This window comes from Puma concolor, chromosome B4 (assembly GCF_028749965.1).
Source record: "Puma concolor isolate L17-30 chromosome B4, mPumCon1.1.hap2, whole genome shotgun sequence".
Taxonomy (NCBI): domain Eukaryota; kingdom Metazoa; phylum Chordata; class Mammalia; order Carnivora; family Felidae; genus Puma; species Puma concolor.
In genome coordinates, this window is record NC_141673.1 from 126,601,376 (window position 1) to 126,625,738 (window position 24,363).

A 24,363-nucleotide genomic window follows, 5' to 3' on the forward strand; every position below is an offset into this window, starting at 1 on the left:
AATAATATTTTATCTTGGCTTATGTAGCTGGCAGTCCTATTCATTTCTACATTTCTAACTTATCAGAGGTTTTCCATGGTGAGACGTGGGCCGGACCTTGTATCATGTTGCTTTTTGTTTATTTAAATCAGACTGTGGGTAGGATTTTCACATCCTGTCTTTTGAAACACAAGCTGAGTCCCACCAATGAGGTAATGTGAAACAAGTAATCAAATATTTGAAGCTAATTCAATATGTCCCTGGCAAAAGGGCAGTGGAGTAATCAAATTTGGATTTGTTCACTGTTCATTCTGAAAGCCAAGCCTGATATCTGAAGTGGAAAGAAAGACATGAGGCCTCCAAAATACTCGAATCGGACCATCATTACTCCTTCATCTAGCATATGTCACCCCACTCCTAAGTTGCCTGGGCGTTTCCTTCTTTCCTCTTCCTTTCCTTCCAAAACAATAAATGAGGGGCACCTGGGTGGCTCAGTCGGTTAAGCACCCGACTTTGGCTTGGGTCACAATCTCACAGTTCGTGACTTGGAGCCCCCCGTCGGGCTCCGTGCTGACAGTTCGGAGCCTGGAGCCTGCAGCCTGCTTCCGATTCTGTGTCTCCCTCTGTCTCTGCCTCTGCTTGTGCTCTCTCTCCCTCTCAAAAATAAACATAAGAAAATTTTAAAAAATAATAAATGAAGAAATGTCTATTGCATCCCTACTAGTTGCCTGGCATTCTAAAATCTCTCCTGGAACTAAAGATTTAGAAGGAAAAAGATTAGTAGCAATGTTCTGAAAGCAGAATTGGCCAGACCACATGATTACGTATTTTGAATCAAATAAATAAATTACCGAGGTTAATATATGTAACACGTTTAAAATAGTGATCGTCGCAATCGTGTTTGTTGTTTTAGTATTTATGTCCCCAACCACATTGCAAACCAGGGATAAAGACCAGTCTTATTTTATTCTCCAGTGTGTGCACAGTGCCTGAAACATGGTACATGTTCAAACATTTCTTGAATGAATGAAAGAGCGTGAGAAAAGACATTGAGGCATGCATGCATGAATGGCCATATAGAAACCGTCGGCCCGTGGGCATTCCTTAGTTCCTCAGTACCGAAGCTTCCTAGTTATGTAATCCTGGGCAGGAACTTACCCTCTCTAACAATTGGTTTCTCCGTTTGTTTAACTAGGCTAATAATTGTTCTTACTTCATTAAGTTGTATGAGTATTAAATAAAATAATCCATGATCCATTGAGCACTATGCCTGGCATATAATGTTAGCTATTTTTATTAGTAACTAATCTATTAGGGTAGAATGGGAATAACTAATCATGACTGTGTAATATAAAAATATTGAGAAGTCTGTGCCACAAACGGGTAATATCAGTGAGAAAAGTGGGGCAAAGATTTGGAAGCAACTGGCAAAAGCCAGAAGAGACCAAAAAAATGTGGAAAAGTATTCAGAAACATAAATAAAAAGGAAGAAAGCTGTATACAAAATGGGTACATTAAATTCAGAAATAAAGAAACCACAGAAAAAAACCAGTTGGTTACAAATGTTATGAACAAGCCGTCTCAATGACAACATCACACATGAGACAGACATTTGCGCTCAGTTTCAGTAGACTGTGATAGAAGTTTCCAGGCTTCATAGAGAAGTGAAAGGCTCAATTATCATGTAAGCATGGATTTTTTTAATTGACATTTAATTGACACACAACACTACATTAATTTCAGTGCACAACATTGTGATTCCACAAGTCTATACCTTATTAGTACTATGCTCATGATTTTAAAGGAGCCTTGATATAACTACATATGAATCTACACTAATTGAAATTCTCAGAAGATCAGTTTCAAACCATCATCTGAAACCATCGCTTTTAAAGTATAAAGTTGACATTAATGTGCAGTGTGCGTGAAAGACGGATAGGAATGAGTATTAAACATATTCTCGTCGAGGCTGTAATAATGCAAAACAAACCCAATGAGAAACCTACGTGATTTCGGCACATTGTTCCCAAACAGACATAACCTTTCTTCTACAACACTTTCTTCATTTTAAGTTTAGCTCTTTAACATTGGTACTCACATTTTCTGTTGGAGGCTGTCATACTGCCTACAGGAATTTCAGCTGCCTGTGAATCTTCTGGGCCTTTCTATTTTAAATGAAAAAATAAGTGATGAAAGATTAGCCATGGCCACCATTTCATTGTAAAATTGAAATATCTGGACAGTTATGCTAGTTTTTAAACATTTTAATACTCCAGAGTAGAGCAGAACTTTTAAATTTCACAGGCAAGCATAGAACGTAAAGCAGGAGGTCTGTGAACAAACTTCTGGCACTGTGTGCCTTGGGGCGAAGATAGCACTTTATGTAGATCAGAATCTTCCATACAGAGCTAGAGGCTGTTGGGACAGTCTGTAATCCAGGCTCTTAAATTATGTAAACCTTTATGAAATCCAAAAGCCGTAGAAAGAGTTCTTGATTCTTGACGTAATTTGACAATTGTCCTGTGTGGTGGACTGTGGATGTAGGATTCATTTCCTGATGTCTAAGGACATCGTGTATTGTGGCTAGAGAACAAAGCCATGCAGACCCAACGCCTCACATTACTTGTGATGGAGTATTCTGTTTTGGGGGCTTTGCCAGCAAGTAAAAGAATCAGAAAGCAAGTCAACAGGGGTGCCTGGGTGGCTCAGTCGGTTAAGTGTCCGACTTCAGCTCAGGTCATTATCTCATGGTCCGTGGGGTCAAGCCCTGCAGCAGGCTCTGTGCTCAGACCTGGGAGCCTGCGTCAGGTTCTGTGTCTCCCTCTCTCTGTCCTTCCCCCACTTGCACTCCGTTTCTCCCTCTCTTAAAAATAAATAAACGTTAAAAAAAGAAAGCAAATCAACAGACTTTACAAAAGACAAATACAACAAATTAAACTGTTTCTATCCTTTCATATGACAGGTCAGATTCTGAAATTGACTTCTGTGAGTTAATATGATGTGATTTCATTTCAGAGACTGACTCATGGATCAATTTCAGGAAACGTCATCTCCCGTCCCTGTGCCTCAGATTCTCATTCTGTTATGTGAAAAGACTTTTCACAGGTAGTCCTTGCTTTTCTTAAGTTCACGTCACGCCATGTCGCTTTTAGCAAAAACCTACATTAGTACCTGTTTTCACTAACTGAAAGAAATCCAAAGAGGATTTTTGCTTTTTATGAAAAAAAGCCAAAAGCACAAAATAGCACCCAGCATTCGTTTTGCAGCAAGCCTAAAGTGGTGCCATGTGCCCCAACGCTGAGTGGCTCCCATAAGCTAGTTCCCAGCATCTCAGCATCAAGCCATCAGAGCTTGGCTCTGTATCTGGGAGCACCTGGGGGGTTTTTTGTTTTGTTTTGTTTTGTTTTGTTGTTTTTAAAGCAGGGTCCACACCCAGTGTGGAGCGCAACACAGGGTTTGAACTCACAACCCTGAGATCAAGACCTGAGCTGAGATCAAGAGTGGAATACTTAACCAGTGGAACCACCCAGGTGCCCCTGTGCTTTATTTTGATTTATTTCGTGCACCTCTTAGCAAAATGTGCCCGCAAGGTATCAAAATGTCCTAAGAGAGGTTATTTTGGGGGACTGGGAATACTCACAAATTTTTCCACGTAAATGAATGGTAATTGCTTCTTCACTTTATACCATTTTGGCTTACAAAAGGTTTCATAGAAATGCTCTATGTTTGGATAGTGAGGGAAAACTATCCTATTGAACATGTCCTTTTAAAAGCTTTTAAAAGCATATTTACCGGGGCGCCTGGCTGGCTCAGTTGGAAAAGCTTGTGACCGTTGATCTCAAGGTTGTATGTTCAAGCCCCACGTTGATTGTAGAAATTACTTAAATAAATAAATAGACTTAAAAAAACTAAAAGCATATTCACATAATTCTATCACCCAAAGTTGTGAAAATTTTGAGCCATATTTCATGTGAAGCCTAAGCACCTTTTTTAAAAATGTAAAACAGAGAAAGTAAACGCATATCTCACATAGTGGAACAGTAGCCACTACTCAAAAGATATGATGGGCAATTTTTGGATAAGGGGCTGAGAAGTAAGGTAGGACCTGAAGGATATAGGATAAAAGTGAACAAGAAAACAATGTGATTTTTTTTTACACTATATCAAAGGCCTGGTTACCATAGAAAGGTTCTATAGATCTAGTAAAAGGCAGAAGTGCAAACATTTATGCTAAGGTTTTCCCTCCAAAACCATATACTGTGTAAAGGGATTTAGAGGCAAGCATCCAAGACTCCTTGACGGGTGAGAATTATGAGTTTCCCTCCTTCCTGAAAAACCAGGCACTTGAACCAAACAATCCTAAAAGTTCATATTATTTCTATCACTTAAAGTTGATCTTGCAGCTAAAACAACCAGAAGAATAGTGAGTATAGTATTAGTGAGCCGGCATATTCAAATAGTTCAAAACTCACAAGGTTAGTTAGCATCGGACATTTACTTATATGGGTCTTGGGATTCTGAACCCTTCATTGCAACGGAATAAAATCGGCATTAAACTGATTTTAAAACTAACCTCAGCCTGAAATTATCTTCTTCCAAGCCATATGTGAAGCATCTAAGCCATAAACATAATAAAGGCTTTGAAAGTCACTTTTTTAAAGGGATGGTTTTGTTCCTAATTGAGTTAGCTCTAGATCTGTGATCTACCAGCAGACTTCTATTTGCTGTGGCAATGTCCCAGGCACAGCTTACTTATTTCCACTCGGACAGGAATCTATCCTTGAACTGTAAACCCTCCCCCCAATGGCCATGGTTAGAGGAGACAAGTGTTCTGTTACATGTCACTTTCAGATTCTTCCTGTCCCTTTACCTGCTACTTTAAAAATTAGAGTAGGAGCATTGTTTTCAAGCTGATGGGAGGCTGTGTTTTGCAAATTTGTGTGGAATATTTGTCCTGGAAAACTCAGTATAACAGAAGCCACTTATGAGACATCTTATGGGGCAGAATCAATTATCTTCTGCAGTACAAAATGATCACCCCACTCCTAGAGTAGCAGGATCCTCGAACAGAGTCATGACACTGAGGTTTTTCTTTCTAGGAAGCAACTTTATTCCTGCTGGCACTGCTCAGTTGGGTTCATGCCTGAGGAACTGAGCCCTGAACGTCGTATGGCATAGCTTTTTATATATTTCCTATTTATTTGTCTCCTATATATGGTAACACACAGAAACATGTGGTCTGATTAAGTGGTCTCATGTTACAAGGTCATGAGGGATGTTGTCACGTACGCTCATAGCCGGTTACCTTGAGGTTTCTTTCTTTCTTTTTTTTTTTCTTTTCTTTCCTTAGGGAGGGGACCCTACCACACTAGCTGCACTAATTCCTTGCTCACAATTTATTTGGCCCCATCTGGTCATGGCTAAGTATTCCTCAGAATGGAAAACCTGGAGGTCAACGGGTTTATGAAACCCTGTAAACAAAATGATCAAGATGTATTTTATGCAATCTAATCATATATGCTTCAACGTGGTGCAGATACCAAGGATTTGAATCCGTGGGGAAAAAAGCTTTTTATTCTTTAAAACAGCTTTCAGGTGCTTGGCAAAGCTTCCCAAACTACTTATCATGGTTCAAAACAGGCAAATCACAAATAGATATTCATCTATCCTACTGATTTTCATCTGTTCGTTAAGGAACAAAGGAAGGAAGGTAATCAGATCAGTAGAATACCTCAGATCGGTAACCTACCAACGGGATAGTGGAAGCAGATTTGCCTCTGCCTGACTGGTCGCTTAATTCGGAGTTGAGTGCAAGATGGTGGGAATGTTCCACATGCCCATTAACCAATGACATGCCCTGCTGGATGAGGATGGTTTAAAATTAGTGCTGAAGCCAGAAGAACACAGGTGCAGCCTTTGTGAATTCCATGGTTCTATTTAACATTTTGCTTATTGGCCAAAGTGGCGGGCTCATTGTGGCAAATGCTAAAATGTCTCACCTTGGAGAAGCACAGGCCTGTTCTGAAACATTGTGCATATTCTGAATGCCCTAAGAATGAAACTTTAAATACGTCTAGTTGTGATTTTAAGAGACTTGAATAGTGGTTGTTTTGATATTGTCTTTTGTATTTACTGAAAAAGTATATTTACTATGAAATTAAATTTGGAATTCTTTCTGCTGGAGATACCAAAAGGATGATAATTGAAACTATATTACACCCTATAACAATGAAATTAATATCTTCAGAAACGTATTCATCAATTAAAGCACTTATACCTTCTAAAATATTCACATTCTCTTTATTTTACTCAATATAAGGAGTCTTGAAATATGTTCTCAAACCTTATTGTAAGTTCTCTGACAAGTCCAAGGACAGTCTGAATAAACTTTACATTTTTGGATGCCCAGAATTGATTTCACTCACTTCCACCCTGGCTAAACTTCTAATTGTCACATACAAGTTGACAGGTTGGCCTTGTAATTTAGTTTTCCCAGGCTAAGAACGCCAATCTATTGTGTACAAAGGGGATCTGATATTTACTTTTGTGCTTCTTGAGATGAGAACCCCTCTTGAGGAGGTTAAGTTGTTGAACGTGCAGGGTGGGGACTGTGGTCAAAGATGGTTTGACCATCAATTACTATAGCCTCCTAGCGTGAGCTCCAGGACAAAGAAAAACTTTGCTTCATTAAAAAAGAACATTTCTACAGCGTTTTATTTACTGTGAAAAGTTTCCAATACACAGAAAAGCTGAAAAGAAGTGTAAGGTGATCACTCAGATATTCATTCCCAAGATCCACCATTACCATTTACTAAAGCCATTTTACCACCTGTCTATCCATCTATCATCCCTCTGTCCATCCATAAAACCATCTTAATTTTTGACACACAGACTTTGAGCCTCAAATAAATTTAGGAATCATAATAAACAAGTGCTGATATTTTACATGACTGCTAATGTTTTCCCTGAGCACAGACATTATGAATTACATGCACAAGTAGAAAGCCAGCAGATACGTAGAAAAACCATAGCAGACCGCAGAGCCCCAGGACTTTGTAAGGAAAATTTACTTTATTTTAGTCTCCCACAGTTGTTTGCAAGCATTTACCTTTTTAACCATCCCACCAGACAGTTAATCTATTGTCTTATAGGATAACGTGTAAGAGCAACACAAATCCATGAAAAAAAATCATACTGCATTTTATATTTCATCACAGACACAGAAATTGATCAAAAAATACAGGTACAATGCAAGCAATTATTCAAGCCACACACACACACAAAAAAAAGATCTGCTACAAACCCCATTTCTGAGCTCCTTGTTCTTATAATTTTCAGTGGTTTCAAGATAGAAAATGATGGGTAATTTTGTGAATTTGCAAAGTTTTTGTCTCCATGTTTATTTGTTTCGGGTTATGAAAGACATCCAAAACACTCATTAGTACGTAGGCTTTTCAGCCCCTTCATTCCCAGACATGAAATGGTCTCCTGTTTCTAAACTAGCCATGAAGGTCAAAGAGCAGGTTTTAACAAGTACCTTAACGGGCCAGCAACAGATGTTTAAAAAATTAAGAACCATACTTAGAGGGAAGCTGCCAGTCATCGTGACTGGAAACCAGAGCCCCATCCCTCACATAGAGAGCATCACGAAGACGTCAGTCACTTTTGAACAAGTACTTTTGAAATAAGGGAGGAATATTATGAAGCCCTAAAGCAAAAGATAAAGAAAATTTGAAATATACCTTGGTATTTGGTGATACAAGAAGAATAAAACATTTTTCGATCAAGAAAAATCCATGGATGCCTCCAATTAGTCCTAACAGTTTCCAAATATGACCTTTGCTCTCATGGACATGTCCAAACTCTGAGCCTTCCTGCTTGTGTAAACCAAGAACCTTTAAAAAAAACAAAAGCAAACACAAAAAGGAGACACAAAGAAATGACTTACGATGGCTTAAATGTTAATTAATAGGCCCGGTATTAAATATATTCACCTTTCATTCTGGGGAACCCCGTGACAACCGCTGGAATCATTGAAAGCCACGTTTGCTTTCAGTTGTACGAATACTTCCACTAGATGATTTAATCAGGGTCAAATAAAATGTGCACAAGGGAAAAGAAAGGAGAACTTTAACCCTAAATTTTGAGATATTCTCAGTCCCTGTCTTTTCCTAGGAGTTCAATCCATACCTGTTTGCCCAGCAAGTCTTTAATAACAGATGACTGTATTTTATATCCAGAAGAAATATAAAGATACATTTCATCCAGGGTTTACTCTCTCCACACCCCATTGCAATTAAAGAAAACTTTTAGGGGCGCCTGGGTGGCTCAGTCGGTTAAGCGACCGACTTCGGCTCAGGTCATGATCTCGCGGGTTTGTGAGTTCGAGCCCCGTGTCAGGTTCTGTGCTGACAGCTCAGAGCCTGGAGCCTGTTTCAGATTCTGTGTCTCCCTCTCTCTCTGACCCTCCCCCATTCATGCTCTGTCTCTCTCTGTCTCAAAAATAAATAAACCATTTAAAAAAATTTTTTAAAAAGAAAACTTTTATTAAATATTCTGATAAGTAAGAAACCCGCCTGAACGATATCTTCCACTGAGTGTATACCCAGCAGTACTGTCCGCTTGGAGAAACAAAAGGATACATGAAATGCATTAGGAATTTTCCTCTAGTTGACTCATCCCATTGGTTGACCTCATGATTTCTTGTGAGCTAGTAAATCATTATGTATCATATTCCCTCCCCAGGAGAAGGCAGTTTGGCAAACAGCTCAGTGGTTTCTACATTTAGGATGTTAGTGACCATCAAATTTAAAAAAACACAAAAGGAAAAAGATTCTATGCATACATATTGTATGTGCATGTGTTCATACGTCCACGCGTAGATTTAAGTGTGTGTGTGCATGTGCACATAATGTACTCACATGTGTGAGTAAATGTGTGTATCTAAGTGTAGACGATGAGTTTATGAACCTAACTAAAATCCAATATACAGTAGTCAACTTTTCCTTTTGGTAAAGGCATTAGGAAGGATACCTATCTAATATTCGCAATTACCATTATTTCACAAAACAGGGGACATGGTAAGGTCACAAAACAAAACAGAAACAGACCCCACAATCTCAGAATCAAATGTAGATCTTTAAGTTGAATAAATTTTGCTACTCAAAAAAAAAAAGAAAAAAGAAATCCTGACAGTGGTATTTTTCTCATTTCCGTGTGGCCTTCTGAACCCTGGCCATGGATCTCGTTCAGGAACCACTGATTTTTCTAGCTTTCCACCACACTGGTACCGCATTGTTCTTCCTTTCCCCAGTAACGTTTGTCTGCATCTCTTCCCTCAAGTAAAACACTTGCCTTCCAATTTTCGTGAAACCTGGCTAATCTTTTAAGCTCCTCTCCGGAACGTGTCTCTGCAGAACCCGCTGATGGCCCCCCAAACCCCAAGCCCATGCCCTGCTGCTGGGAGATGTGAGCCCTCCCCCCCCCATTGGGGGGAGGCGCAGGAAGCCTTAAGACCCTCTAGCTGTTTTGCAGTGAACAGCCCTGAAACCGCTAAAGGGACCTAGAGAAAGGCCTCGGCCGCTTCCTCAAGCCAATAAGCCCTGAAATATTTCCAGAAAATTAGATTACGAGGGAAATTAAAACAAGTAATGGTTTGTTTCATTTTCCAATGCTCACTTTGTGATTTTTCAAAACATCTAATAATCATTGAGCCTTTAAGCCACAAGAGTGACCCTGTAGGAAATTGCCAGAGGCTTGTGGAAATTTTTAACATCTCCGGCTTTGCAAGAAGAGGGCTCATTTGCCCATCATTGTCCAGTCTCAAGAGATTTCAGAGGGAAGAAATAACCTCATCTGGAGACCCTTCTGTCTGAACTCTTGCATGTCAGGTCCCGGACCTTTCATTTTTGACAAATAAAGAGCCTCAGAAAACTTCAGCAAAGAGCCAGCTTCCTGAGGCTTACATTTTTCTTAAGGAAAATCTAGATGTTATTAGGCCAAAACAAAAATTCATTTCGATGGTTCAGATGAGGAGAGCTTAATGATGGTGTAATGGCAGAGGTGTAGGCAGAAAGGCAGGTACAGGGGTAATGAGACACCCAGAAGTGAGTAACCCCAGAAAACCATTTCCACTCTTAGGGCAGAAAGGGCAAAGGTTGGAAATAATGTTTCTGCGGCTCAGTGGGAAGAGGAGCCAGGGAGAAGGGCTCCCACAGGAGGAGCTGTAATATTGTAGGAAATCAGCTGCTTCTAGAGCAGGTGCAGAGCCAGGAGAGAGTGAGGAAGAGATAGCTCTGCTACTCTCTCCTCCTACCCTGGCTTTTCTGTTGTGCCTTCCATTGGCTCAATCCAGACAACAACGCAGCCTGCAAGGGAGCTGCAGAGGCACAACCGTCTGGGGCGGAAAAACACAGCAGAGAGGGCAGAGACGGGATCTGATGAGAGTTGGGGGCAACTGGAGAAAACTCAACGCAACATCTGGCAACCCATTCATTTTTATTGGCAGATAATTAGTGAAAACTTCCTGAAGTTTTCTTCATAGGAATCGGCATCTGATCACTTTTTTTTTTTTTTTTTTTGGTTTATTTAAAAAATAAGAATAACCCGTGGTAAACCTAAGGCTTGGCTATCTCTTTTCCTCTGTAAGTGCTTTGGGGAAATAACACTTATTTCCAAAGATAACACTGGCCACTGCATTGATTCATCCAAGTCCCTTTGAAATTTTGCATCAACACCTCCAGTGACTAAATGGAAATGGAAATGAGAAACACACCATTGCAAACAGGAAAAGAGTTACCTGAGGGATAAGGTGGAGCAGAGCATCCCCGGAAAGCGTCCCGACGGCCAGACCCACAAACAGCTGTAAAATAAGCCTGTAGTTCTCCTCACAGTTGTGGAACAGAATCAGCGTTGTCCCAAGCATGGAGCCTAGTGTGAGCAGGGCCACGGCCACTGTGCTGTAGCCATATTCTAAGCCAAATGGAGATTGCAAAGCAGTCAGTGCTCCTCATTTGCTAGGAGTGCCCTGGCCAGTGAAAATGCCAGAAGAATCCATCTTATGATACAGGTGGTCGGGATACGGAATTGTTTTATGAGTGTTATAGCGTGTAAAAGGTCTTAAATTTTCTTTCTTTCTTTTTTTTTTTTTTTTTTAATGTTCATTTATTTTGAGAGTGAGCTCTGAGAGAGAGCCGGGCAGGGACAGAGAGATGGGAGAGAGAGAGAATCCCAAGCAGCCTCCTCCACTGTCCGCACAAAGCCCGATGCGGGGCTCAGTGTCACAAATGGTGAAATCACAACATGGGCCCAAATCAAGAGTCGGATGCGTCACTGACTGAGCCATCCAGGCACCCCTAAAAGGTCTTGATTTTTAAGGAAAAGAATGAAAAGACTTTCACCGTTAACCTTTTTGCTTTGAAGTTACCCTGACTACGTCCTACTAAAATCACTACAGCAAACAAGGACCTAGCTCATCTCCCACCCCCAAAGAAATTATTAATTTCCCCCACTTTAAACTACAACATATGCTGCCATAGACTGGTGATGATTTCCTTCTAATCCCATCTAAATCTTTTGACGCCAAGGAAGCAGAGTGGCAGAGGGGGCATGCAGTTTGGGGCCACCGGAGACCTACGTTTCTGTACAAGGTGAGTACCTTCTTCCAAAAATTTTCAAAATTATTTGTAATGTCGAAAGTGTTTATTACTCTCCATGCCTAAAATGAGCGATCATATCGGTAAAAACCGATCGATGAATGTGTGATGGTTGATAACATAAATTTGGACAGCCTAGGTTTTAAATTATTGCAATAATCTTCTAGAACCCCTAAGTTGATCTCATGTTGGCAGGTTTCTGAATTTTCAAAAAATGTTCAGGGGGTGCAATTTTTAAGATTATTCAAACAAGAGCAAATATGTGTGAGGGAAGAAGAGACAAGGAAGAAAAGAAAAGATTAAGAGAAAGGAAAAAAGTGGCTTTCAGTGTCACGCAGAGTTGATCCTTGAAAAATGCAAGAGTTAAGCTACAGAGGGGCGCTTGGGTGGCTCAGTCGGTTAGGTGTCCGACTTCTGTTCAAGTCATGATCTCACGGTCCGTGAGTTCGAGCCCCGCGTTGGGCTCTGTGCTGACGGCTCGGAGCCTGGAGCCCGCTTCGGATTCTGTGTCTCCCTCTGTCTCTGCACCTCCCCTGCTCATGCTCTGTCCCTCTCTGTCTCAAAAATAAGTAAACATTATCAAAAAATTTTTAAAAGCTACAGAAAAGAAAATTTTACTAAGAAAATCATAAAAATAGTGTGCCTGAGTGGCTCAGTTGGTTGAGCTTCCCAACTCTTCATTTGGGCTCAGGTCATGATCCCAGGGTCATGAGATTGAGCCCCCCATGAGATTGAGCCCTCCACACTGAGCATGTAGTCTGCTTGAGATTCTTTCTCTCTCTCTTCCTCTGCCCCTCTCCCTGCCTTACTCTCTCTCTCTCTCTAAAAGAAAAAAGACAAAGAAAGAAAGAGAGAAAAAGAAAATCATGAGAGAAAATACATTTACAATACTCTATTATACATAAAAAAGCTGCATATAAGTGGACCCCTGCCATTCAAACCCATGATGTTCAAGAGTCAACTGTATAAATAAATGATTTGGGGATAAAGAGTTTTTCAGGCCACCATTTTCCTTTGGTTGCAGATACTCAGAGCAAACACTTGTCCTTCCACTTCTTACTAACTTACTAACTTACTAATTACTAACAAGCCATGGCAAACTGGTCTGTAAACAACGAAGGAAGTTAATTACAAAATTAAACTATCCTTACCGACTACAGATAAATTAAATCAAACAATTCAATTATCACACTACTTGAGGCCTATTGTAGATTTTAAGAAACGATCATCTTAAAATTGGTTGTAACAGAAAGCATTCTATTCTTACCATTCTGGTTCTTTTCTGGAAGGTTCGCCCTCTACACTAATTTGTGTCAATGATAAAAGCTGGTAACATGATAACAGACTTGTGATTTTAAGAGCACTTTTATTGAATTCTATGTTCTAAATTAGACAGGAATCTAATATTAAAATAGAGTTGGTAGTGTACTCAAAAGAAGCAAAAACTTGCAATTTTTAAATTTTTCCATTCTTATCACTACCCCTTCACTTCTAGGGAACCTCTCCATAAAACAGTTGTTGTTCAAAGGATAGAGAGGACTCTATACTTAACAATGGTTAAATTTCATTTCAATTTCAGTTTGTTACCACAATTAAAAATTTTTAAAAATATGGGTACCTGGATGGCTTATCAGGTAGGCATCCGACTCTTGAGTTTTGACTCAGGTCATGATTTCAGTTTGTGGGGATCCAGCTCTGTGTCAGGCTCTGTGCTGACAGCACAGAGCCTGCTTGGGATTCTCTGTCTCCCTGTCTCCCTGTCTCTCTGCCCCTTCCTCTCTCTCTCTCTCTCTCTCTCTCTCTCTCTCTCGCCCCCCTCTAGATAAATAAGTAAACTTAAAAAAATTGAAAAATAATAAAAATCGTTTGGAATGGTCATATACCTACCTAGAGGTTTCACTTTGTTCTGTCATAATAAAAATACCTATGTTATAAAAACATCCCTGGAGATATTTAACCAAGGTTCATATCATACTCTTCGACAAATAGACTGTATGGGGGAGTGTCATTCTTCTCATCAAATACATAAATTAAAGACAGCTGAAGTTTAACATGAGCACCTGGATGTCTAATAAGTTTCAAAGTTGCCACATTTTTATGAAAGCTACAAAAGGTCAGAAAATGTTGAGAATTCACAAGGATAAATTCGGGTGTGGCATTTCCCAAGCAAAAGACAGTTTCCAGTCCTTTGATTCTTCTTCTACTCCTCTCCCCTTTGTCCTGAGGGCAACTACAGCTGGTATTGGAGGGGAATGGACACTTCCTTTTTAAACAAAATTTTTTTTTATATTTTATTTACTTTTGATAGAGAGAGAGAGAGAGAGACAGAGCACAAGTGGGGGAGGGGCAGAAAGAGAAGGAGACACAGAATCCAAAGCAGGCTCCAGGCTCCGAGCTGTCAGCACAGAGCCCGACGCAGGGCTCGAACTCACAAATTGCGAGATCATGACCTGAGCCGAAGTCAGACGCTCAACCGACCGAGCCACCCAGGAGCCCCTGGAATGGACACTTCCTAACTCTAGGGCTTAGAAACGTTCAGGTCCTCTGTGAATCAGATTTCACCTGCTCTCATGTGGCAAAGATAGCCTGAAAACCATACAATCTGACGTTTGTGGCAATAGGACTCTGCTAATTACCCCAGGTCCTCATATAGGTGTCATGACATCTTGACTGGAGTCAGAAAACTTACAGAGTTTCTATTTAAATGTTTCGCATCATTATAATAGAACTTGACCTAATAATTAAACACCTAGCCATTCTTAAGCAGCTGCTTTGAACACGTCTGAAACCTGATTTATACGTGGTCATAACACTGTTTCCTGGAAACTCAACCCAACCTGGAACTTTGGGGTCAGGTCCCAGCACACCAAGCACTACTCTTAGTAACGTCTCCTATGCCTCCTTCCTACCTTTTCTGATATTTAAGCCTTTCCCTTAAGTCACATAATGCAACACTTTAAATCGAGCACAGTAATGTTTGCCTAGGTTCCATAGTGAGTGCGATTTCTCTGAATTTTTCTCAGGAAGACTAGTCCCTAGAAGGATCTAGGTGTTCATGAGAAAGAAAAACAATTGCAGATCTGCAGTTCAGAAAGCTATTTTGTAGCGGCCTGTTTGAAGCAGACACCATGGGAGGTGGTGGGAATGTAAACTTGCTCCTGGTGCCCGTGCTTCCTGTCCCTCTTACCCATTTCAGAACCATCACTGCTCACCAGGTGCTGAATTATGTAGTTGCTCACTTTTAATGAGAGCTCAGTTTTAATGAAATTCTTTTCCTTTCAGCGAATGTGGTAGATATTTAGGTCTGGCAAGGTTTCTGTTCACATGAACTCTTCAAATGAGCCACTGAATGCGGCACAATTCCCTGTGAGTTAGGAGTGAGCAGCTGGACAATTCATCCCGGATGGGCATCATGAGGCTATCGCAGAGAGAAAGCAAAATGCTCTGAAAAAAGCTTACACAAGGCCCTGGGATCACTGGTAATATTTGGAATGGTGCCTGCGTTCACGGTCACATTTTTGCGGTCCATCACGAATGTTCTCAGGCCACTATTTCCTTTTCTTTTAAATACACAGTGCTTTAAATTCCACAACACAGTTTCGTACCTGTTATCCCATTTGAAACTTACAGCTACCCCAAGAAGGTATAGAGCTCACCTACTGCAGTAGGGCTACAGTGAGTAGCACTGGGCAGGAAAAAAAAAGACAGGCTCAGGGAAATAAAGAGACGGCTTAAGATCACAAGAGTGGGCTGGGGATAGAAGGCATGGCTCAACTTTGCATTTGTGACCCCATCGTTAAGGTTCTTGCTCTCATATCATGCCTCTTCTCAACTATGAACTAAGTTGGTCTATGACTCAGTCATATACATGGGACAAAAATCAATTTATATAACGTACATACAAACTATAAAATATTCAGTGAAGGGTACTGTAGCATAGTGGCTGACAACAATGACTCTGGGGCCAGCTTGCCCGGGTTTGAATCCCAACTCTATCACTTACCTGCTGTGAGCCCTTGGGAAGGTCACTTAACCTCTATGTGCCTGTTTCTCTATCTGTAAAAGGGGGGCATTGATAGTATCTAGTTCATAGCGTGCTTGTGAGGATTAAATGAGGTGAGACATGTAAAATGCTTTGAACAGCGTGTGGTATATAGTAAGTATCCATCCACTCACTGGTATTAGTGTGTACATTACATGCACCAACTTTCTGTTCACTGTTACTATTACGTACATTATGTGCACCAACTTTCCATCAACTGTTACTATTATGTACGTTATAGGCACCAACTTTCTCAGGGAAGAACCATAACTTACTCTCCAGAGTGGTTGGTGGGAGCTTTGTGTGTTGGTCCTTGGGCAGCTGGCAAGAACAGCTGAGCAATTGCTGGATGATTCCCGGACTCATTTGTTGAAAGTCTTCCTTCGAAATGGGTGAAAGGCTATTCTGTAGAAATATCTCCACCAGCTGCCCGGCAGAGAAGCAAGTCTGTTTGGGGGAAAACGTCATTGTTACTAATCTCAGCAAACAAACTTACCACCATCGGTTGCCATTCCCAAGGAGTCAGAACTAAACAGAATGGCTAAAAAGGACACATGAAGCCATGACTTCATTTTCCTTCCCTGCAATCTTTGTGCATATATAATTTCCAAGGATTATTTTTCATCTCTGATCAAAGCCAGCTGTATCTCACTTTTATTTTGAGTATTATCTAGTAAGAGTTTTGCACACTTTTTTCCTTCCTGAAAACATGCAACCGTGTTTTACAATGTGTGACATGGTTTGTTAGCCAGCAGGCTAAGGAAGCCTCGATGCTTTTGTTGTTTTTTAGTGGGGATGGCTTTGTAGCAACAAAACCAAGACTTCAAATGATAAACAGGTGCTCTGCAGTTAAAAGATCATTGTCTTTAATATTCTCTGATTTAGTAAGCCTGTGTAGGCAACATGTATTTTCAAAGGCAATCAAAGTAAATATTTTAAAAAGTGAATGCTGTGTCAACCAGCTCGTGTGTAAACACAAAATGATATGGCTACCTTTGTAAGGGACGTCCCTTCTCCACAAAAACAACCGAAATCATTACGATTGCCTACTGCTGCTCCTCTATCTTTAAAGCCTTTCTACGTTGTATAGGCATATTTATAAGAGATCAGGATCATAGATAGAGAACAAATGCAAGACGTCTCTAAAAGCTGCCACAAGGAATTGGTGCATCTTAGAAGTGTTAAGGGCTGATTTTGTGTGTCAGAAGTTACACTTAAAGGTTTCAATGTGTATATAATTCCACCAGCACAAATGGATGACCCTTGGGCAGAATCTTTGGGGTCTGAAGTCAGACCCTCGTGCAATATCTTTGTGAGCTCCAGTCACAATCAATAAGGTATTTTAAGAAACTCATTGACTTGCGAGGCTTTCCTGATTTGCCACGCTTTAGAACGTAGGGATTTTTAAGAAGGCACATTGCTAATCAGGAAATAATGATGACATATTTGCTGGGTTTTCCCACATACAATTTTTGGGGGGAGAAGATCCCGTGAATAAAAAATGTCCTATCTTGATCAGGAAATGTTTGGTGGCAGGGATGAGAAGCCACTTGAACCAGCAAGAACCAAGAGTAGATCGTATTGAAAGGACACTAAGGATCTCCAAGATTGAGAAGATAGCCACACCTCAAAAGGAACTCAATCTGAAGCTAGAAAATCAGAACCTAGAGTTGTTTTTTCTCTCTCTCTCTCTTCGGGACCAAGTATTTTCTCCTTTCTCTTTCCCTCTGCATATATTTATTTCCTTTTACAGTCCGGTGTTTTCTCTTTCAGTAAACACATGGCCATATAAGCCCCAACTCTGAAGCGACCTCTCAGCCCACAAACCCAAGATTGAGTTGAGTCTGCAAGTCCTGACAGAGACCTGATTGCTACAGCAAAGCCATAGATGAACTCCCTTGGGTCAGACAACCCTCTGGTTCAATCAGTCTTGCCTCGAGATAAGAGGTGGGATCATTCCATTCAGACATGGCTGCCAGCCTCAGGCCTATGGCTGAGGCTGGCATTTCTCAGAAAAAGGCTGGGCAAAACTCCAAAAGGCTTCTACTACAAAAAGCAGCAACAGAAAACTAAACTTGGGATTTTTTTTTTCTCCTTTTGTCAAAATAATTTATGCCAAAGACAGTATTTTCTGTTGCAGCATTTGTTACTAATGGGATACAATGACTTCATCATTAAAGCTACTGACAACAGAAAAGGGAAACGAATACCAAACTTTTGATGACGAATCCTTCGTAATAAACATTCCCATTAAAAAGTGCTCGACTGCTAAGTAAAGCAGGGGAGAGAGGAAATGAACAGAATGCCATGCGTCTTTCCCCAGTTCATTGCCAAGAAATTGAATAGTTCTGGTCTTAGACTACCTTCTCCTAGAGTACGGATATTCTATTCTAAGCTTCTGTGCCCTTGATCTTTATTTGCTGTTCCTGTACTATTCAGGTCCTTTGTTGGTTTTAAATTTCTTTTTGAAATCACTAACATAAATGGCCTTAAAGGTGATTCATTATATTCTATAAAATTTTAAACCCCAATATTTTTAAATAGTTTTTTTTTTTTCAGTTTATTTTTGAGAGAGAAAGAGACTGAGTGAGAGCAGCTCTCTCTGGAGGGGCAGAGAGAGAGGGAGACATAGAATCTGAAGCAGGCTCCAGGCTCCGAGCTGTCAGCACAGAGCCCGACGCAGGGCTCAAACTCACAGACTGTGAGATCATGACCTGAGCCGAAGTCAGCTGCTTAACCGATTGAGTCACCTAGGTGCCCCGAACCCAAAATATTTTTAATAAAGAATAATATAGAATGAAAATTTAGATTATCCCGCCAATAACTTTTAAACTATCTTTATTTCCTGGGGCGCCTGGGTGGCTCAGTCAGTTAAGCATCTGACTTCAGCTCAGGTCATGATCTCACGGTTTGTGGGTTTGAGTCCCGCATCGGGCTCTGTGCTGACAGCTCGGAGCCTGGAGGCTGCTTCTGATTCTGTGTCTCCCTCTCTCTCTGCCCCTCCCCTGCTCATGCTGTCTCTCTCTGTCTCTCAAAAATAAATAAATGTAAAAACAAAATTTTTTTTAACTAGCTTTATTCCCTTCCATAAAATTTCAGTATATGTGTATCCTTGTGTTAATGTCATCAGACTTCTATGGTAACTTTACAAACATATTCTAAAGCAGTGGTTCCTGAACTTTAGTTTTGAGAATTGCTTGGATGGCTTCCTAACAGGCAGAGTGCTGGGCTCTACTTCTCAGAGTTTCTGATTCAAAGATGATGGGGTGGGACCTGAGAATTTGCATTTCCAAGAAGTTCCCAGACAATGCTGACACTGCTGGTCGAGGGACAAAACTTTGAGAACCACTGGTCTAAATAACATACACGGGTTCTTCAGATCTAGTCTATCTTAGTGTCCTATCAAGAGTCACAAGGAAAGTGACATGTTGGGACAGAGAAGAACCATTGAAAAGGTTGATTTTGTTTACTTGGCATTGGTAGCACAGCAAATGACTCTTACTGTTCTTAGAAGTCACATACTTGGGGCGCCTGGGTGGCTCAGTCAGTTGAGCGTCCAACTTCCGCTCAGGTCATGATCTCGCGGTCCGTGAGTTCGAGCCCCGTGTTGGGCTCTGTGCTGACGGCTCAGAGTCTGAAGCCTGCTTCGGATTCTGTGTCTCTCCCTGTCTCTCTGCCCCTCCCCTGCTCGCACTCTTTTTCTCTCTCAAAAATAAATAAAAACATTTTTAAAAAACTTTTTTTTTGAAGCCACGTGCCTTAAGTAGGTAGTTCCTAAATTTTAGGAAACAATCTGCATTCGTTATGAAGATAAGGTCTCCATTAGGCAAATTTGCCCCCTTCCCCAGAGCCAGTCCTGAAGAAGCATCTAAAAAGACTTCACAAACGAAGACCAACACAGGCTTCAGCTCTCTTCACCTTGGGTTGAATACAATAAGCATGAGTTTGAAAGAATCAACTTTAATAAATGTCTTATATATACCGCACAAGTAACAAAAATTCACTTTTAAAAATATCTAATATTCTAATTAATAATCTGGTTTTGTCTTAAAAAAAAAACCTAGTGGGGTGCCTGGGTGGCGCAGTCGGTTAAGCGTCCGACTTCAGCCAGGTCACGAACTCGCGGTCCGGGAGTTCGAGCCCCGCGTCAGGCTCTGGGCTGATGGCTCAGAGCCTGGAGCCTGTTTCCGATTCTGTGTCTCCCTCTCTCTCTGCCCCTCCCCTGTTCATGCTCTGTCTCTCTCTGTTCCAAAAATAAATAAACGTTGAAAAAAAAAATTAAAAAAAAAAAAAAAAACCTAGTGAACAAACAACAATAAAAAAGAAACAGACTCTTCGGTATGGAGAACTAACTAGTCGTTGCCAGAGTGGGGGGTGGGGAGGGTTGAAGGGGTTGGGCAAAACAGGTGAAGGGTATTAAGAGATACAAACTTCCAGGGGTAGGGACAGAATCTAGGGTACTGTGCAATCATGTATTCATAACTCACAGGAAAAACGTTCCAAATTGTTAGCAATCTGTAGGGGATTTTGCTCTTTTTTTTTTTTTTTTTTTTCAACGTTTATTTATTTTTGGGACAGAGAGAGACAGAGCATGAACGGGGGAGGGGCAGAGAGAGAGGGAGACACAGAATCGGAAACAGGCTCCAGGCTCCGAGCCATCAGCCCAGAGCCTGACGCGGGGCTCGAACTCACAGACCGTGAGATCGTGACCTGGCTGAAGTCGGACGCTTAACCGACTGCGCCACCCAGGCGCCCCGGGATTTTGCTCTTTTAAGGTACAAATTGTACCTTGCTCATCTGAGATACAAATAACAAAACTAGTTTTATTTAAGTCAACACTTCCCCAAGCAATAGCACAGTTGTTAAGAGCACCGAATATGTTATCAACCTCTGTCTATATCCTCAGTTTCTGTAAACATTAAGCGATTACTTATTAGCTCCATGCCTCAATTTCCTCATCTGTAGTATGGAAAAATATCTATAGTATGGAATAGTAGACCCCAATCTCATATAGTTGTTATAATAATTAAATGAGGCAATGCAGGTGAAATAGCGTTATGTCTAACACATCATACGTACTCAATAAGCATAAGCCACGCTCGTGGAACATCAGTTTCTCAGGATTTTAAATGGTTAGGGCAGGGAAGGATTCTAGAGTCAAAATTTGAGAATTGCTGGATTCAATAAGATCAAAGAAGTTTATTTGCTGAGAGACCTCCCAGATACCCTAATATGCCACAGTGTAATATGTATTTCTAGTATTTCCCACACCAATGTGATCATAGGACCCATTTCAAGAAATACCAAGACAGACAAGTGAATGTACTTTGGGGCATAACTTTAGGAAATATGGGTATAAATATGTTCATAGGTTCATACATCACCTTTTCTCAAAAACCTTCTCAGTGCTACCTACTATACAAATATTTCTCTGTTGCTCACAGCCCAAAGTAATCTCTTCAAAACCTTATCTAAGTTTAAAGCATTCATTCATCATTGTAAGTATATATGCAATGTCTGTGTCCTATTCCTACACTGTAGGTTCCAAAGGAGTTGTGCCTATTTTTTTTAATGTTTATTTATTTGAGAGAGAGAGAGAGAGAGAGAGAGAGACAGAGCATGAGCGGGGGAGGGGCAGAGAGAGGGAGACACAGAATCCGAAGCAGGCTCCAGGCTCTGAGCTGTCAGCACAGAGCCCAATGTGGGGCTCGAACTCACAGACTGCAAGATCATGACCTGAGCTGAAGTCAGATGCTCAGCCGACTGAATCACCTAGGTGCCCCGCGTTGTGCCTATATTTTTCAACACTGCATACCCAATGACCGTGATGGTGACTGGCAGGTAATAAATGTTCAGTATGTTTGTTGAGTTAATTATTCATGCATTCGATATAGATACAAGAGAGGAAGTATATCTGTATATCTATCTATATCTATCTACATCTATTGTCTTATTCTCCTACATGTCTTGGCCTCACATTTATGTCAGCAGAGACCCATTTGTAGAAGAAAACAACCCATGACCACTCCGTACAAATACAAAATTTTCACATTGAAGGAAATACACATCATCCCTTAAGTTTTTCACAACTCTTACAGAACTTTCACCACTTTGACAGTAGCAATTGGTGGTGTAAGAAGAAGAATAACGATACCTTATCCCAGGAAACTGAACTGTCTTCTGACTCTTGGTCCATGGATACAGATAGATTAGGGTATCCCCAGTCATAGATTGTTAGGTTGTTTTGTTTCCTTTCAAGGTGGTGCATTTTATCTTTTCGGATACAGGTACTTTTGGTCCAGAGAGTGTTGAGGAGTTGGTCTAGTTCTAGAAATTTCATACAAAATCTGGTGTCACATAGAATAAAGACAGGTCAATCTCAGGATAAGTACAATTTCTTATGGCCACAGCATAGATAGTTTGCTAAATAAATGTGGTCCTAATGAAAAGTCAAGACGTTACTCTGAAAAGTAATAAGAGAACACTTATACTTCACATGAATGTTAATCCCCTCACAAGATCTTGACTAAGCTTTGGGGCTGAATCAGTCTTACAAAGATGTTCCCACCACTTTTAACTCCTAGGGATGATACAGTGGGCAATTCCTCCAAAGAAACGCCTTCTCGTGAGCCAACTCTTTCTTTTTCTAGATGTTCCTCATAAAAATGCACACAAAGGATAGAACTGGCCTAATCCATAGGAAATTCATTTCCTTGAGGTATTACATACATCCTCCGTAGGTAAACTATGATATGTTTAAGTCAATCAAATTATTTTCCTTTTAAGGGTTTGTTTATGCAGAAACAAGAAAGGAAATGAAAGAGATCTGAGATTATAGAGACAACTGACTTTGTCTTCTAATACTATTGTAGTATGGTTTTCAGTTTATAGATTACAGTTTAGCTTCCCCTGGTACAGCTCGAGGCTCTTAAAAACTGACTAGTACAGGGGCACCTGGGTGGCTCAGTTGGTTAAGGGTCCAACTCTTGATTTTGGCTCAGGTCATGATCTCAAAATTCAGGAGATTCAGTGCCCCACGTCAGGCTGTGCACTGACAGCATGGAGCCTGCTTGGAATTCTCTCTCTCCCTCTCCCCCTCTGCCCCTCCCCACCTTTCAAAAATAAATCCATAAATAAAAATTTTAAAAAATTAATTGGTATGCAGAAAAATTAAGTATAGTGGTGAATTTCTTTGGATTTATCCATCGGCTTGCTTGGGAATACAACGTCCCTGGTATTTTCCTGAATGTCATCATCGAGGACAAGAAAAATTACAAACTAGAGTTACTACAATATCTTATTTTAAATGACTGGCTTTCAGAGAAAATAAAATTATAAGACTTGCAAAAAAATGGGAACGTGTGACCCAGAATCAGGGAGGAAAGCAGTCAATAAATATGTCTTTGAGTATTCCCAGATGTTGGATTAAGCAGAAAAAGACTTCAAAGCAGCTATTATAAGTGTGCTGAAGGAACTAAAGGAAATCATATTTAAAGAATTAAAGTGTGACAATAATAAATCAGCAAATAGAAGAAATAAGAAAATCAAAATTATATAAAGGTCCAAATGGAAATTCTGGTGTTGAATATAGTGAGTGAAATGAAAAGTTCACAAAAGGAGCTCAGCAGCATATGTGAAATGGTAAAAGGAAAAATTACCGGAGATGAAGAAAGAATACCAGAAATAATCCAGTCTGACAGTTCATGCGCTCACACTGATAGCATGCAGCCTGCTTGGGATTCTCTTCCTTCCTCTCTGTCTGCCCTCCCACTCTGCCACTTGTGTGCTCTCTCTCAAAGTAAATAAATAAACTTAAAAAAAAAAGAATTTATTCTTACTCTTCTTTACAAACCTCAATAAAATGAAATTGTGACGAGGGGAAGTTTTCCATAACAGAATTATTACACTAATAAATGAAGAAGAAAAGAGTCAATTAGAAGAACACCATTTCACAAGCTGCAAATAATCAATATAGACAAGTATCATCAATACCTTATGACTTCTCAAAAAGAGAAAACTAGATGTTATGTACCTTCTGGCGGAAGGTACTAACTCTAAGACAGCATCCTCCAAGTAAACAAACCACCTAATCAAATCTCTACAACATCCAATATACATGAAACACAGTGCATAGAAATGCATATTGGATGACTAGAAATGCAATCGGCAAAACCCAGATGTGATAAACAGTCCCCTTTTTTCTAACAAAAAAACCGTAGCGAAATAGAGAAGGTGGAGTCGGGGAGAGGCATGACATCTATAAAGCGAAATTGAAGAGATATACCAACAATCTGCATTTTATGAACATTATTTAGATCCTGGTGTGATAAAAAATAAAACATCTTTTTTTAACAATCAGGGAAATGTAAACATTAATGGGCTTTTTTTGTGATATTAAGGAATCAATATTAATTTTTTAGTTGTGATATTGGTAATAAGGTGCTTTTAAAAACGCTTGTCTATTAGAGATTCACACAGAAATATTTAATAATCATTTGCTTCAAAATAATCAAGTGATAGGAAAGGGTGGAGGCAAATATAAAATAAGATTATCCAGTTGCTGGTAAGTGTTGAGGCTAGATACTGTGTGCATGGGGGTTGACTATATCACTGTTTATATTTTTGTTTATTACATTTTTATTAGATATCTACTTTTAATATTCAGAATTTATATAACGACAACAGCAA

The 24,363-nt window shown here is 40.2% G+C and overlaps 1 protein-coding gene across 6 annotated transcripts in view; it reads right to left on the reverse strand.

Moving 5' to 3' along the window:
- The window catches only part of SLC39A12 (solute carrier family 39 member 12), an 86,305-nt gene that overhangs the window by 38,511 nt on the left and 23,431 nt on the right, over positions 1–24,363 (reverse strand). For 3 of the 6 annotated variants that reach the window (XM_086714827.1, XM_086714824.1, XM_086714825.1), the window contains exons 5-10: positions 21,830–22,002; positions 15,951–16,122; positions 10,778–10,950; positions 7,722–7,874; positions 5,729–5,839; positions 2,078–2,144 (exon numbers count right to left, since the gene is read on the reverse strand). In XM_086714827.1, coding sequence (XP_086570953.1) covers positions 2,078–2,144; positions 5,729–5,839; positions 7,722–7,874; positions 10,778–10,950; positions 15,951–16,122; positions 21,830–22,002 — 849 coding nt within the window. The remainder of the gene's footprint in view (positions 1–2,077; positions 2,145–5,728; positions 5,840–7,721; positions 7,875–10,777; positions 10,951–15,950; positions 16,123–21,829; positions 22,003–24,363) is intronic. The other 3 variants (XM_086714829.1, XM_086714828.1, XM_086714826.1) reach the window with 2 other exon arrangements.